The 16623-nt window shown below is 41.0% G+C and overlaps 1 protein-coding gene across 2 annotated transcripts in view; it reads left to right on the plus strand.

Moving 5' to 3' along the window:
- Positions 1 to 16623, plus strand: part of cacna1ia (calcium voltage-gated channel subunit alpha1 Ia) — a 131160-nt gene that overhangs the window by 33747 nt on the left and 80790 nt on the right. For both annotated transcript variants that reach the window (XM_019269762.2, XM_019269761.2), the window contains exon 2: positions 3045 to 3309. In XM_019269762.2, coding sequence (XP_019125307.2) covers positions 3062 to 3309 — 248 coding nt within the window. In that variant the 5' untranslated portion in view covers positions 3045 to 3061. The remainder of the gene's footprint in view (positions 1 to 3044; positions 3310 to 16623) is intronic.

Consider the following 16623-nt stretch of genomic DNA (forward strand, 5'->3'; position numbering starts at 1 on the left):
AAACTGAAAGAGCGCGGCAGAATCCAGCCATCGTTCATGTTGTTATTCACACCTGTGCTTCTCCGACAATGACATGTCAAAACGTCCTCTGTGAAAGAAGATGTTGCTCATATGACAGTATATGTTGACGTTTTAACAGCTGTGTGAAATGATGTCACAGATGCACTACAATGGATCACGTAGTGCACCCGTGACTTTGTTTCTTTTGCCGATCTTGCAAAAAATAATTGATTTTACCTTCACGGCCATGCAAACAGAAACATAGCTCTTTGTTCCATGCATGGAAGACTTGTAATGTACTTTATATTACGAGTCTTTTCCGTATCTCTGAACATCATCTCACAGGCATTCATAACTGATTTGAGAACACTGGAAGCTCACATAATTTCTTATCCATTTCTTTATCTTGAACCTTCACTTTTGAGCTCATTCAATGACTCACTGAGAATTTTAGTCATTACTTGTCTCCCATGGGTATTATACGTCAGATTTTTGATCTCAGCGAGGACTGAAAATGCAGTTTTCTCGTTATCTTTTTCATATTCAAATTGGCGATGTGAAGTGATTGAAATGAAGAATGTGCTTCCCAGGCCCCTTATGAATCTACAGTATGTTTTCGCTGTTGTTTTCCAACCAGCCTCTTCCTGTGTCTGTCTCAGACTGTCGCAGTGAGTGTGTGTGGGAGGGGGAAAGCAAGTTTTTCCATGGCTCATCACAGCCTTTAGCTCATAGTGCAGCTAAATGGGTGACTGTATATCCGCTACCCCAATTAAGGGTGTTAATGTGTGAGAGTGTGTATGTTGAGAATGTGTGAATTTGTTTGTGTGTGTGTGCGTGTCAGCACTAACACAGCAGTGAAGGCCTTGTGCAGAGTCTCTCTCTCTCTCGGTCTGACTCAGTTTCCATGTCACACACATGCATTTATCAATCATTATACATAAAACAACACATTGAGATGCAGAAATACTGAGTAAAAAAACAGTGAAATGGCGCTGGATCAAATTTTGATATACACAAATTTGCATCTTATGTCAATCACTGTCCATAGACTGCATAAAGGAAGTGGACGTGGCCACTGTGATGTCACCCACTGGTTTGTGGATCACTGACATTTAAATTGCTGTGCCTCTATCCTTACCGACAGGTTGCCATGGTGGTAACACTCAATCAACCAGTTGTCTAAATGGGAACCATAATTTACTAAATGAGCATCATATTGTATGGAAGGTAATAAATCAAGTTTAAGGCACTTCGTCATTTTCAGACCCAGAGGTTACACCCATTATTGTATACAGTCTATGCTATAGACACACATACACATACACATAACACAAAGCAAAGCTGTCTCCTGCTTAATTGTAGTCGCTGGTAATAGCTGCAGGGTCTCTCTAAGAAGCTTTGTCATGGGAAATAAAACACAGCAGAGTAAGAATAAACTTCCTGCCTCCACAGGAAGCAGCTGTTGCCATGGTAAAACTAATTTAAAAGGCTGGTTTTAGAAAGTCAAAACAATTGGCTAGTTTGAGGGATGGTATGTATGCAGTGGGATAATAAATAGATACATAGGCATACCAACAGGTGATTATTAGGCAGAGAGAGACAGGCTCAACATATTAATGTGTCGCTGACTTTCCCCTTTCTGATGTTTCTGATACATTCACCTGGTTTGAACATCACATCAGAGGATTAGCTCTGGAGCTGCGAGAGATACCGGCCACTAAATCTCCGCTGTTCTATTTTCTTAGGTTGTAATGAACAGCCTTTAATATTATTATCCTATCAAAACAAAGTCTGCTGTCCCTCTGGCACTTAATCCGACCGTAGGATTTAGTGCAAACAAACACATTCACACACCCACGTGTGCACGTTTGACGTTATCTGCCCGCGTTTGCAGCACAGACGCGCACATGCAAATATCACATTAGCGATATTAAAGATGAACATTCACACATGAGCGCACGGCTTAAAATAATCATGCAGCTGTCTCAAAACCTTGTCCTAATATTACTTCTGTGCATTAGTGCAAGCCAGGGCAGCCAAACAATAATGTCTTGTCTGTGAGTGTATGTGCACACACCGGATGTCCAGCTATGTCCTGCCTTTGCTTGGCTCCTTGCCTCTTAGCTGGCAGCCTTCTTTTTTGGCCGCCAGCTAAGAGCAAGAGAACGACCAATAGTGCAATATGTTATTTTGCATACACTAAGGCTTGCTAGTTGGCTCATGGGTTGTGTGCCTGTGAAATTCGGCTCTGTCATTTTGTCTTTATTTGCTCATTCCTTTCTTCTTATTCCTCTGTTTGCCCTTGAATCCTTAAAACATGTGGACTTCCTTGCCAACAATATCTTTTTTCTAAACTAAAACTTCAAAGTATTGGGTACTTTTAAAAAAATGATTAGGTACACTGAAAGCCAAATCATATGCAGTACTCTGTTATAAATATGTAAATACATGTGTGCATGTATGTGTAGGTTTATGTGTTCTATATTCACGGATAAAAAGTAAATCCATTCATGAGTTAAGTGCTAGGAGAAAACCATTTCCTCTCGCACAACACTGTGATAGAGCTAAATGAATCGTCAATGAATGTGCAATGACTGTTGACATTGATTTACTCTGGGCTGTAGTACCCCTCTGTGTTTGTTTGATTGTGAGAGGTGATTGTTATCAGTGCGCAATGCATTCTGCTATGCAGACAAGTGAGTTTACGATAAGAGCGTTTGCTTTTCGCGGGTGGCGGAGAGAGACAGCACGAGACTAATGGGCTTTTCGGGATGGAAAACAACGAGCATTAAATATCTGTGAGTTGTGAGGTGATGTTGTGACATGAAGGCAATTTAGTGGTCTACGGGAAAAGCCAAAAACCTTCTTGTCCAATCAAACTTGAATGAAATAAATTCAATTAATATGCATTTGCTGCAGTGCAAATACTGCAGGTGAATCGAATCAAAGCATTTCATTTAGATATCTGTAACATGGAAAACAATATGTCATTTACGTGATAATAATTTCACTCCTCTAATCCGTCAACTCACGTTGTCTTTCAGATTTCGGCTGGGTCGCCATGACGAGCGAGGAGTGTCCTGTGCCGCTGGGGAGCATCTCCTCAGCAGGGCCAGGGCAGAGTGAGGAATACAGTTCAGCACATGCTGATGACATCATTGAGGAAGTGGGTCCAGGTGATGATGTCAGTATCGGCAGTGACCTAAGCACCCTTGTGGTGCCCTTCCCAGAGCTGGCACCTGTGGTCTTCTTCTGCCTTAAGCAGACCACCTGCCCTCGCAACTGGTGCATCCGCATGGTCTCCAGCCCATATCCTTTTATTCAGTGGTGGAGCTAAAGATAAAGATAATCTCTACTTTATCACTTAACATTCATCACTCTCTGATCCTATTTATTCACCTGTCCTCGTATCATCTTCAAGTACTTGCCACATGCCTCATGGAGAGAGGACTGAACCCCTCCCACCTCTCCACCTTTTCATCTCCTCATCTAACACTATTTCCTTTTTTCCTGCTTATCCATCAGCCGCTTTCACAGACTCACCGTTTATCTCCTCTGCGATATCTTCTGTCTTTTGTCTGTTTCCTATTCATTTTTATCCATCTTTACCCTGACCACCCTCCCATCCATCTAACCTCACACTTTTATCTTGCTACCGTACAGTACAGCAGACGTCCCAGAATCTACCTAAAGTAAGTGTGTTTGACATTTTCCTACAACTACAAATGCAGTGATCAGCATTGTACTGCTTGGACAATGTGTACATTTGTGTTTATTTGTGCGTGCGTGGTTTTACTTTACGCCCACAAGCGATTGCCTGTTTGCTGACTACAATGACAGTGGGGCTAAGGATGACCCCTTCGCATTAGGGACAGGGAAGAACACACTGGGCTGGCAGTGTGTGAGTACACCAAGTGCAATATGACTATGGCCCTATTTACTCCCACTAGTCAGAGTGCAGATCTCTAAGGATTGCAACGACAGTAAGATGTTTGCTTGGTCAGGCAGTCAGTTCAAACCTCTCTGAACACATGACTTATTGTCCCGTGTAAGGAATAGCAGATGATGTAGAGCCACACCTTAATTCCATGATAGCTTCTTAAAGATGGCATGATCACTTTCTCTCATAATAACTCCCTGAATCGCAGATGAACATGCTTTATTTGGCGGTAAATACAACTTTCAACCACTACTTAAACTACAATAGTTAATATAAATAAATACTACATTTGTGCATACACAAATTTGTGAACTTTAAGACTTAACTTTTTAGATTCGAGTTACCTTTCGATGTCAGAAAGGTTCAGAAGAAGTTTGTGAACTAACAAACTCAAAGTTTAAAACACCAAACACCAGATCAAGACAGATCCCATTGAAATATTAAAAGAAAAGACAGTGAATGAATGATGAAGGTCAGGTAAAGGCTATGTTGAATGAGTTGTATTTATTTATTTAGTTAGTTAGTTCTGAATGTTCTGACAGAAAAATAGTGAAATATTGATGCGAAGGCCCTTCTCATATTCAATATAAGACTGTATTACAGGCAAGTAAATGAATAGCCAGAATATCAGGAAGACGGAGAGAGAGTGTAGGCAGTCAGACAGACAAAACTGGACGGCGAGACTTTCTGTTTGCCTTTCAGACTCCATCTTTGATGTTTGGAAGAAAAAGAGGTTTCCGAAGGATTTTACACTGCTTGCTAATGGCTCAGCTCTGCTACTCTCAGTTGGCCCCAAGCCAGAGGATACAAACATGCCTGTGCTGTGCATACACACACACACTGCACTCCAAATCTTATTTCACATTGCCTGAGTTTCTATTGCAGCTCAATGGTTGCTGGACACCCACGGGTGGCTGAAACTGTGAGAATTTTAAAACACAGAGAGACACACCTGAGTGTGTGTGAGAGAGGGAGAGAGAGAAGGCGTGAGAAAAATACAAAGTGAGTTTGAGAAAGGTGAAAAAGATTGCCAAGAAAATACAGAAAACACTACACTTTGGTCACCACACTGGTTAATAAAGTGGTTTGTCTACTGTGACCATGTTAGCCTTTAATTGTGTAGGACTAGAATGATGTGTGTGTGTGTGTGTGGGACTTAAACTGGAGCAAGAGTTTGGAGTCTGATGTTTGGTGAACACAAACACCGATTTGTACCCATTTGAGTGTGTGTATTGATCATACTACAGTAGACAGTGCTGTATGTCGTGTTGGAAAGCTCATGTACTGACCCAATGAGTGCGGCGCATTTGTCTTTAATGATGAAACAGCATGCTACCAAACCATAGTGATGCGATGATGACAAGATAAGCCTCATTTCACTGTCATCAGATAGTGTTTCGCTTGAGTCTAGATGAGCGTTTAGGGGGCAATAAGTGGTTGTTTCACCATTTTCTTTGCAGATCAATAATTCTCTTCACCACACAGTAGCTGTTAGAAGCATTCAGTGACACACACACACACACACACACACGTACAATGGTGCTCTCCCACGCTTGCCTGCAGCAGAGCACCTGGAGCACCTCTCTATATTGCACCCCACACACATCTCCTGCCTGTCCCTATTGTTCTTGCACTGCAAAGTGCACACTCACACATCATACGACATACAAAACCAAAACCCGCCGCCACCCCCCCTCGTATTTTCCATTTAAATAATTTTTGAAGTTGATGTTGATACTGATATCGGATTTTATTTGCAGCTAGGTTTATTTAATTGCCAATTAAATAATTGGCTGTCTCGCTTTGTTGTTTATTCCTCTTTCCCATTCTTCTGTATCAATCTTCTCTCCCTCTTGTCATTTTCTTCTCCAGTGTGTATACGTATCTACAATTTATGTGCCCTGCAGCATAATTTCCCTCTTTTCTACAATAGTTCTGTAATAATGCACTCATTATAATGCATTGAAGGGGACTGATTTGTATACTGATGCATGTATACAACCATATGCATGCACACACAAACAACCGATAACTAATTACATTTAGTTTTATACTCAAGTGTGACTTCACTTGTACTTTTCTCCAGTAATTCAATTTTATTCTATGCCGCACTTTCCAAAAAAGTTGGCATGCTGTGTGAAATGGGCATATCGTTTTCCAAAAACAATCACACTTCTCAGTTGTGACATTTGATAAGTTGCCTGTGATATTTTCAATTAAATATGGGGTTTCAATGTTTTGCACGTCGTCAAATTTCATTTAGATTTAACACAGCGTGCCAACTTTTTTGAGAACAGGGTTATATTTTATATTTACTACTCTACTGCACTATTACATTTCAGAGAAAAAAAATATTGTACTTTTGTACTCCACTTCCATTATCTGACAGATTCATTTCCTAATTACTTTGTAGGTTTTGGTTATTAAAATAAAATATATAAACGAATGAATTATGATTAAGCTACCCAGCAATATATCAAGATGTTGAAAGTGAAATTAAATTAAATTTTACTCATTAGAAGTATCTATATGGTAATTTGATTTGCTTGTAAGTTGTTGCTCACTTCGCCAACATCTCCTCTTCTCGTCTAAAGCAAATTTAGCAGCTTTCACCTGGTGGACAATCTATCAAATGGAAAGAAAAGACTTTAATTCTGTGCGCACAGTCTGCAGCACACATTGTGTTGCAGCTACGTGGTGAAGATTATCTCTCATCAACTCTTTATTTTACAGATCAAGATAAAAACACATCAGGCCACTCATATTCCATTATACCTCAGACGGCACAATTAACTGCATTCAGTGAAACCTGACCTGTCAACAGTTAGAAAATGCTGGAAGCCGTTTTTATCTGCCTATTGTAAGTGTCATATACTGGCTTGTTTGAAAGTATTATATCTTTAGTGCAGCTTTCACATAATATACAATATATGAAAGACCAATAATCTCTCCCTTTGAAACTATTTCCATTATACTGTTTTTTTGGACTCCTACACATTGTATATGGGCATTTTAGGCTGTATTTTCAAAAGGAGGGATGCATGGTAATTACTTGCAGTGTGCAGCATTTCAGAAAGGAAATGTGCTGGCATGTTTATGTGAGTTGTTTAGATGAAGAACATTGACTGATGTATAGCTCTGGGCACCATCCTTTGTCTTTCCCCATCTAAACATCATTCATCAATTGCGTGCACTTCACTACATTCTCCTTCTTCTCCTTTTTGCCTTTCTGAAATTAGCTTTGTCACCTCTTATTATCCTCTCTGCCTTTTGTCATTCCTATGCTTCTCCTTTTTCTCCTCTCCCTTTTTTCTTTCCACTGAAGAGCTTGATGCCAGTATCTATCCTTCTCCTCACATTATCTCACCCTCTCCTCTTCTACTCTGATTGGCTCCTGTGGTGTTCAAGCAGAGTGACCGGCCTCTGTGGCCCATGATCCTCTCTGGCCCTGACAGCTTGTTATCTCCATGGTGACGGATGGCTGAGGCGTTGCTGTGCCTTGCTCTTAACTACGGTTGAGGATAGAGCACACACCTGGGACACATCACCTACTCTCTTGCTCTCTCTCTCTCACCATCCTTCTGCAGCTTTCTTATTCTTTTTTCTTTTTCTCAACTTTTGCTTTTTGTCTGTATTCTGTGATTCTGGTTGGCGAAGTTACTGTGGGGCCGCATTGTAGATGGATGTCTTTTCTTTTGTAATGACACTTGCTGTGAGGTGTTCCACTTGATGGATGTGTATGTGCGTGTGTGTGTGTGTGTGTGTGTGCGTGTGTGTGTGTGTGTGTGTGTAGATGTGTTTTTTTTTTCCCCACTCGTTTTGACAGACGTTCTATTAGAGCACATCCAAAGTCTGCCTTTAATCCACAGTGACGCTCCCTGTGTCTTCCGTCTATCCTTTGTTTGTTCCCCTGTCTGTTCTGTCATTTCTTCTTCTTTGCTTTCTTTTTCTGTTCTCGATTACAAACCAAATCACTCCTCCTATGTCTGCATCAGCCTCCTGCTCCTGCAAAATCATGTCTCTTCCCAAATTTACACGAAAGCCTTCATCTTGTGTAATAATGTGAGTGTTTCACTTTTCTCACATTTTAATGAGCCTCCGCTTCAAGTATGAACTGCTGTCCTTTTGCCCCGGGGAAAGTCTTCTTTTTTTAAAAGAGATGCAAAACATTAATGAGACAAACCTCTGTTCATGATAAATAAAACTTTAAAATTAGAATACTAATGCGTATGCATCCAAAATAAATCCCACTGCATTCCCACTCTCTTATCATTCCTTCTCTTGTTCCCCTGTTCCCTCTCTCTCTTCTCCAAACTCCATTAGTGCCTGTACTGTGGGAGAGGAGGAAGAGGAGATGAGAGGGAGACAGTGGAGAAGAGATGAAGGGCTTAAAGTGACTCTAATGACTACTGTAGTACCAAGCCTCAGTGCACACATACTCTGTTTGACCTCTTTCACGTGCATCGCTCTTCCGTAGTTGTTGGTTTGCACTGAACATGTGCTTTCTTATACAACGGCAGCTTGAATTTCACAGTTCGTAAACGTTAAAAGATTAAGAAACAGCTTGAGTGATGCTACATTATGATACTCACTCCTCTCATTTTGTTTATTCCCTTGTCCTTGTTCTCTAAAGGACGCCGCAATTTCGCAGAACTAATGCAATCGCTTCCCAACAATCTTTGAATGAAATTCACGATCTTTGAAAATCATCGGAGGAGTAGATTGGGCAACTAGAGTGAAATTTGCCTAAACAGCCTTCCTCAGAAGATTTTACCCATGGCTAATACAATGTCACGTCCATTTACAGCGAACCCTGTTTCACTTTGCGGCAACTCACTCCGCTTGTTCGCCGATATGCAGTGTGTTTGTGAGCAGTGTCCCAACACCATCTGCAAACAGCCCATCACGGAAACAGTAAATTAGAAACCACTCTGTCTGTGGCTTAGACACGCTTCTTGACTATTTAGATTTGCTTGGAATGCTATTTAGGAAATGCGTTGGTGTGTATGTACGTACCTCTTCGCCTTGTGGTCTAAACAGTTCGCCTGCTGTCTTTGATGTGCCTTATTTCTCATGTGTAATTTTCACACTGCTTATGTAGCAACGCATCAGGGTGGATGATTAGCTACAGGCGTTAAATATTGTTGCCAGTGTCTGTGTGAAAATAACCACATACCATGTACATGCATCATTCCATGTATAGAAATGTGAGTTATCATGATTGACAGCTCCTGGATTACAGATTATCTTGAATTGCAGCCATAATTGCGCTATGGGTTAGTTCACTGTCAAATTCTTAGAAGAGAATTACATTTAGATGGCTGACTGATATTATCCACATCCTGCAGTGGCACTGTGCTATGCCATATATGCTGTTTTGTATATTACAGCAATACTTGAGACAGCAGAGCCTATTTGTCTGAATTCAGTTACAGCAGGGCAGATTGCTTCTGGATAAACGGCACAGATAAATGTCAGAGGTGCATAAACAGAAAAGCACATGCTCTCAAACAAGTATGTTTTTTCTTTCGCACGTTTTGTTTCCCACCGGTCATCATCAAACTTGTGCCGCCTTATTTTTTAACTTATAAAAGAATCATGTCTTCCTTTTTTTTATGTCACTTCAACTCAGATGTATTGCTTTACGCAAACTGGGACTCTTGAGAGAATTTAATAAGTCATTTAATGGCTCCATCACCACTAACTGCAGGGTACATTTTATCCAAGTGAGTGCTTTGTAGTTTGCTATTTCTCATCTATTATCCACAAGTGCTATATAAATTGTATGAGTCATTCTGCTACTGCAGTGAGTCTGTTCTTTGCTTCCAGCCGTCCAAAAAATAAATAAAAAAATCCCAAAACAGATCTCAAATACAGTTTTCCTCCATAAATGAATAGATGATTGAAGAAAACCTAAAAAAAAAAAACGATGAGATGACTGCATGGCTGTCTGGTCAAGTTAGATACAGACCTGCCAGTCCTTAGTCAAGACCCTTCAGTGAAGGCAAAATGATGGTGACTCATCATCCATCTGTTATGCTGAACCAAAGTGCAAATACCAGCCAAAATCCAAGAACAGTTTAAACAGTTTATTGGTAACAGAGGTGCAGTGGCAGGTTGCTGAGCTCTTGCTGAGCTGTTTCAGGGATGCTGGTGGCAAGAAGCCAAGCAGATAGTATATCCCGAGGCAGAGCGAGATCAAGGTTAGCGAAGAATAAAAAAATAAAATAAAAAAAAAGAAGAAAAGCCATAATGTTTGTTACTACAATCAGAACAATCTGTGGGATCTGTAAGGGTGAGCCAGCCTTTTTATAGGAGCAGGTGGTGAGGTGATCAGGCAGGTGAGAGTGAAAACCAGAGCCCACACCCAGCAACACACAAACAGAGAGAAACAGACAGGAAGGGAAACACTGGGAACAGCCTTATCATAACACCACCATCGACACAATATAGTGATTTTTGAGTGTATGCTCTGTTCAAGGTCTGGATGAAATATCTCCAACATGGCTGGAATTGCAACTTGGCATCATGTAATTAGCTTTAATTTAGGTCAGACATTGGATTTCATGCACAAAAAGCCTAAAACACCATCTGATCTCATAGCTGAGACATATAGTTATATATAAGCTGTTATAATTTGGGGTGCAGTGACACATATTGAGGAGCTCAAGCACTTCAGCATCCACAGAGCTTGTGGAAAACATAAATAAAGATTCAGTCCCTTTCTCCGTCCAAGAAGTTATCACTGATACAGATATTTAATCATGAATACCAAACAGATCTAACAGGAGAAAGACGTATGCATATGTACTGTGTATGTGTGTGTATGTATTATGATGCTCAAAGCTAAATTTCAAATACTGGTAACAAACTGAACAATCTGGAATGTTAATCCAAATTTTTTTATGGTTGAAGTGATGCTAGAATTTATTTATTGCAATATGGAAATAAACTGGTGAGTGCTTATAGCCTCAAGTAAAAGATAGTTCACGTCTTTTACTTCTTTTGCTCCTTCAGAGCAGAAGGGCAACTCTCCATGGCATCGTCCCTGAAACACAGGAATTGGAACAAAAGCAAAAGCTTACACGTTATTAGTTTGAATATGAATTCTACGGTTATTACCAGAGGCAGCTGTAAAGTCAGCTACAGATAAGCAAAGCAATAATTATTCTACTCCAAATATTCTTGTCTTGAAGGAAGCTAAACTGCCAGCAGACAGAATTACTAATAAATCAAATGTGACAGCTCACAGACTGTTCTTACTTTGTAGAATACATTTCCTTTTTTTTTCCAGAATACATTCATTCAGCCATGTTCTGCCTGTGGCTAATGCTATAAAAACAATGAAGAGCAAACTCCACCGCGACGCATGCTTAAACACGTCGGCCCATAGAAAGTATTACTGTATTTATTTACATACATTTTTAATTGCAAATGGGGGAGATTAATTCTAAAATAATTTATATTCCGGATTTATGAAGGGAGAGCAGGGCTTCTAACCAAATAACATGACATTTGAATAGATTATGATGAAGTGCATGGGTTTTGCAGACTGCACTTCAAATGACTGAATGGGAAAGAAACTTACAGTTAATTATAAAACCTGGCTCTGTCTGACTGTGGAGGTGAGAAAGTGAGGACGTGTCAAAGAACATAATGTTTTATAAAGGAGAACAAACAGCTATTATGAAGCCTGGCAACACTTCCAGTCTAGTTTTATAGGTTTGTAGCAAGTGTGATATTCTGCTTTTTGATTGATTATCACTATGTTTGAGCAGGAATCATTTCCCCACTTGCTGTGCAGGCTTTGACGTCTGCCCTTCAGTAATGATTACATTAGCAGACCAAGAAGTCTCATTATAATATCAAGGACACCCGCAGATCACACGCCCTTTTAGTGTCTTTGTGTTCTGGTTATATGTGGCATGAACATCATGTTACCAATTCATCGGCCACAAGCTCAGATGAGTCCCCGACAAGCTCATCATTACAGTTTTTACACCTTTCAGTTTTATTAACGTAACAGCATGATACTGCATTAATTCACACAAAACTCCAGCGTGAGGTTTGCATAAAATAAGTCACAATGGCAGTCTCGTTGCTGGTTCCCTCATCACACTTTACGGATGAATGACATACAACTGCCCACAAGACCGCAAAGGTTTTTGATGTAAGATTGTCATTTGAGGCCTCTCAGATGAAGAGAGAGTAGGAGGCTTATGGCCAAGCCGCTGTTCACCTGGGAGAGATCAAAGTGAGTTTCACAGGACTGACAGATGGAGGAATTTAATTTCTTCAAAGCGATCTGATTTTAGAATGTGGCATCATTTCAAGACTGTCTAATAGTTGGAGAATATTCTAAAGAAGAGCATTCAAGTGAAGGAGAAGGAGCCCATTGCGTCAATCTATAATGACATGGTAAAGAAGCTCATTATGAATTTCTCTCGATATTCATATTCTTCTCTTTCAAGTCGACGATTTTTTCGCTTCATTTGATTTCGGAATTGAGAAATAGGGACAAAAAAACACAGACGCATTGTAGATTTTAAATGAACGAATATTAATTTTCAAGTTTTTTATGGATGCAGTCTGCGTGTTTCCGAAAACTTCAAACTGTATGTACTCTGACTCAACTCTATATCACAGGATATCAGAGTTGGCCGAATGAGCAGTGCTGATGTGTACATATTTACCGCAAACATGTGGCAATGAAAATGAAGGAAATGAGAACGAGACAAGGAGGGGAAAGATAAAAGGATGAAAAGAAGGGGGTAGGGAGAGAAAGATGAAGCTGGTGGATGAGAATGAGTAATTATTGTGCGGATGCACGGGGAGGGATGGAGATTTAGTAAGAGCTACAAAAGCATGACACTGTGTGAAGGACACGCTTGTAACTTCTCTGTGAAAGACAGATGAAACAGAAAGGGGGAAAAAAAAGACGGAGACGAAAGAGACGATAGCCCTCGGAGAGCGAGAGAGAGAGAAGGGGAAGAAGTGATAGATTGCTAGTTAGCACTTTTCTTGAAAAGGCAGAGCGTGAGAAGAAGACAGTGTGAAGGAGGAAAAGAGAGAGGAAGAGAGAGGGGGATAGTTAGCACAGTGGCAGAGTGAACTTTTGCCCAGTGCCTGTCAGTACAGAGGACGGCAGAGGACGGGGGGGGGGTGTGTGTGTGCGTTTGTATGTGTGTCATGTGTGTATGTGTGTGTATGTGTGCCTCCTCTTGACAGTGAGGAGGAACATGAAGTCTCTAATTGCTCTGGTGACTGCAACTTCAGACCTCTTCCACAGTGAAAGGGAGAGAGACAGGGAGTGGGAGGGAGGGCAAAGTAGCACCGAGATCAGGACAAAAAAAGACAAAAAGGTCTTAGTAACAGGAAGAGAGACTAAATGAAGTTATAAATGGACCACATGCAGGAATCTTTAAAAAACAGATCTCATACCAAATAGGGTACCACCTGGAAAAAACATGCAAACTATGGCTGCGTGCATCTAGAGTAAAAGTCATATAGTCAAAAGTTTGTAATAGAATAGAAAAGAAAGCAAAGTCATAATGCTTCCCTTTGTGCAAAAGTTCCACCTAAAGATCCCTCTGACACTTTCTTGCAAGGACACCATCGCTATGCTTAGTGCTAAACCAAGACAATTGTGATAATGGGTCCAGCCAGACTAATGTCAACGTTGTGCTGGTCTTGAGTTTTCCAAGAATGGTTCAAACAAATCAAAAAGGGTTTGAAACACGGCTGGAAATAAAGATCCTTTTTGGAAATCCTAGTTTGTACAAGACGTGTATATAAATATCTGTTGTCTACTTTCCAATAATGCATTAGTGATGAAAAATGTGTGGGAGGCGCAGTGCGATGACAAAATATCAACGTCTGCTTAACTCTAAAGATGTGGGGAAAATATTCAGTTGAATGTTAAACATCTTTATTTTTCTTCTCTGAAGTGATGAATGATTGAGGAGATGTGAGTTTCATGGAAAGGGCAGGGGCATAGAGTCTTTTGTACGATAAATTCAGGTCAGTCGGGACTCGCTTCATGCCTTGGCGATTTAGTGATTTCACCTGCACGCCTTGACCTGGTGGAAAGCTGATATATCAAAAAAACACACACTTTCAACACTGACCCCCCGACATATGCCTGACTTCTGTCCAGTGACCCTTGCTCTCTCCTGGGTGCAGGGAGAATGCCGCTGCTTGAGACAGGGGGAGTAACAAAGAGTAAAAAAGACATGTAGAGGGAGAGGAAAGTGTTAGTGACCACTGGGGACCTGCTGAAATGGCCCTGCTTTGTCACTGTCTCGCACACATGCACACACACACACACACACACACACACACACACACACACACACACACACAGAAATACATTCAACTCTCCCTCGCTCTTCTCTCTCTCATATATACACATAATCCTAGCTGTCAGATATATGTTACACATATATGGATCATACTCAGTCTAAATCCTTCTCCAGTGTTTTTCCAGCGACTGTGGTTGTGGTGGTGTGTGTGTGTGTGTGTGTGTGTGTGTGTGTGTTGACGCGTGGGTGGCATCTGTCAGGGCGGATGCTAAAACCTTTCCCCTGGCCAATGATAAAAGCCCAGCCCTTGTGTGTGTGTATCTGTGTGCATATGTGTGACCACCCAGATGTTTGGATATTAGTTGACTGCTGGTATCTGCAGCTCAAATGAGCCTTGGGGCTTAGGTCATTAAAGACCAGCTTTCAACTTACTTACACACACACACACACACACACATACACATAGACTCCCCAAGAAGCTGAGTTGGTAGGTTTCTTCTAAAACTCTGTAGACTGTCATGAAACTGAATCAGCGCCTGACTCACTGACACAACTGCAACCAGCTCAAATGGTATCAGCTCAGAGAGGGACAAACTGTTCAAAGGGAGAGGAGGGAGGGAAGATGGTGAAACAAAAGAAAGGATGAAAGGAGGTATAGAGGATTAATAAACAAGGAGATGTGGGGAAATGGTACGTCAAGAGGAAAAAAGAAAAGACCTGCTACTTTCATACGGTTGTCATGTATGGTTGTTGGCCAAGACAAAGCTTCTGAAGAAGCCTGGGAAGCCAGCAGGGGATTGTGTCTCGGTCTTGTGTGTCACCAGAGATTCCTACTGTCAGGGCATCTCTTTAGGGAAGCGGAGAAACTGCTGGAGATGGCATGAAGCTCTGCACGTGTTACACGCTTAGTGTCGTCTGGTGACTTCATGTGTGTGGGAACAGACACATGGCATTTCACACCCTTCTCCAGGCCAAGTTAGAAGCAACAGGAACCATGACACAAATGAGGAGCTGTGAACTACTAACTTGGGAAGGAAAGGAGAAAAGCAAAATAAATGGATGAATAAAGAAAATAAGACGGTTGTGCTGCATGTGACTAAAACAAAATGAATATTTTCATCCCTCACCTTACTCTCCTTTATTTTCCTCACAGTTTCAGACTCAGCCAAACTATGAGGTGAGGCATGCTGACCTAACCTTGACCCAGAAAAAAATAAAAAATATGTTTTTACCCACAGTTTGCTTTATTGGGTTGACCCTCTGCCCTCACCTTTGCCTGAGCAAAACGGCTGACATGTCACCTCTTGTTTACCATCTAAAGACCGCTGATAACCTCAGTTAAGGTTCCTATTAGGGTCAGTTGTGTGTGTGTTTGTATGTACAATGATAGAATATGCACAAAACAGCTTACATCTCTAAAAGTACATATATTATGATCTAAACCTATACCTAGAAATAAGATGATTTATCAGAACTTACCAACCTGTTGTCTTCAAGTAATAACCAGTGTGCTATTTCTCTCACAAATGAGACTTGACAGCACAATTCTGCACAATTTAGTCTCCTGGCAGGGGAGGGAGAGAGAGAGTGTGTGAGAGAGAGAAAGAAAGTGCGTGTCCTTTTGGCCCATCCTTTTGGCCATTTTCCCAGTCAAACAAATGTGAGAGGGAGTGCAAAGGCAGCCAGGGCCCCTAGAGAGCCGCCAAGCACTGTGTAAATGATGTTATCACAATACATTTGTTTTCACTCCATCTGTTTCACTTACACGTTTTCTCACTCCCGTTCCTCATCCCTCATCATCTTTCATTATTTTCTTCAGCCCGTGTTTCACAATTCACATTGGACTGACTGTTTAATGTCACACGGACAGGTGACCACATGCGTGCTAATTTTGTTGTGTGTTGTAGATGTGGCAGGAACATGAGGGATAATGAGGGACCCTTCACCGTATTATCAACACACACACACACACACACACACACACACACACACACACACTTCAATCGTACCTTGCACCCTTCTGGCCATGGCCCCACATCATTTAGTGCTTCAGTAAGTTATTGATCAGAACATGCCTACAGTTCTACAGGACCTTGTACAGTCCCAAGGCCAGTACCAGTGTGAGTGCCTGTTATATTGGTTTATAGACCAGACAGGTAATTTGCAGATTCTGGTTGTTTGTGTGGCTCTGTACATACTGTAAATGGCTTTCCCTTTCATGATACATGCCTTCTGTTTTTGGTGTGTGTACCCAAGAGTGTTATATCCACTTTAATTTATTTATTTCGGGTTTGATTTAATCCTAAAAAACACTAAACTCTGTTCTCGTACCACCAAAATCCAGCAATTTTAGGCCATCCTGCAAGAAGATGGACTAAAATG

Source organism: Larimichthys crocea, chromosome XII (genome assembly GCF_000972845.2).
Source record: "Larimichthys crocea isolate SSNF chromosome XII, L_crocea_2.0, whole genome shotgun sequence".
NCBI lineage: Eukaryota > Metazoa > Chordata > Actinopteri > Sciaenidae > Larimichthys > Larimichthys crocea.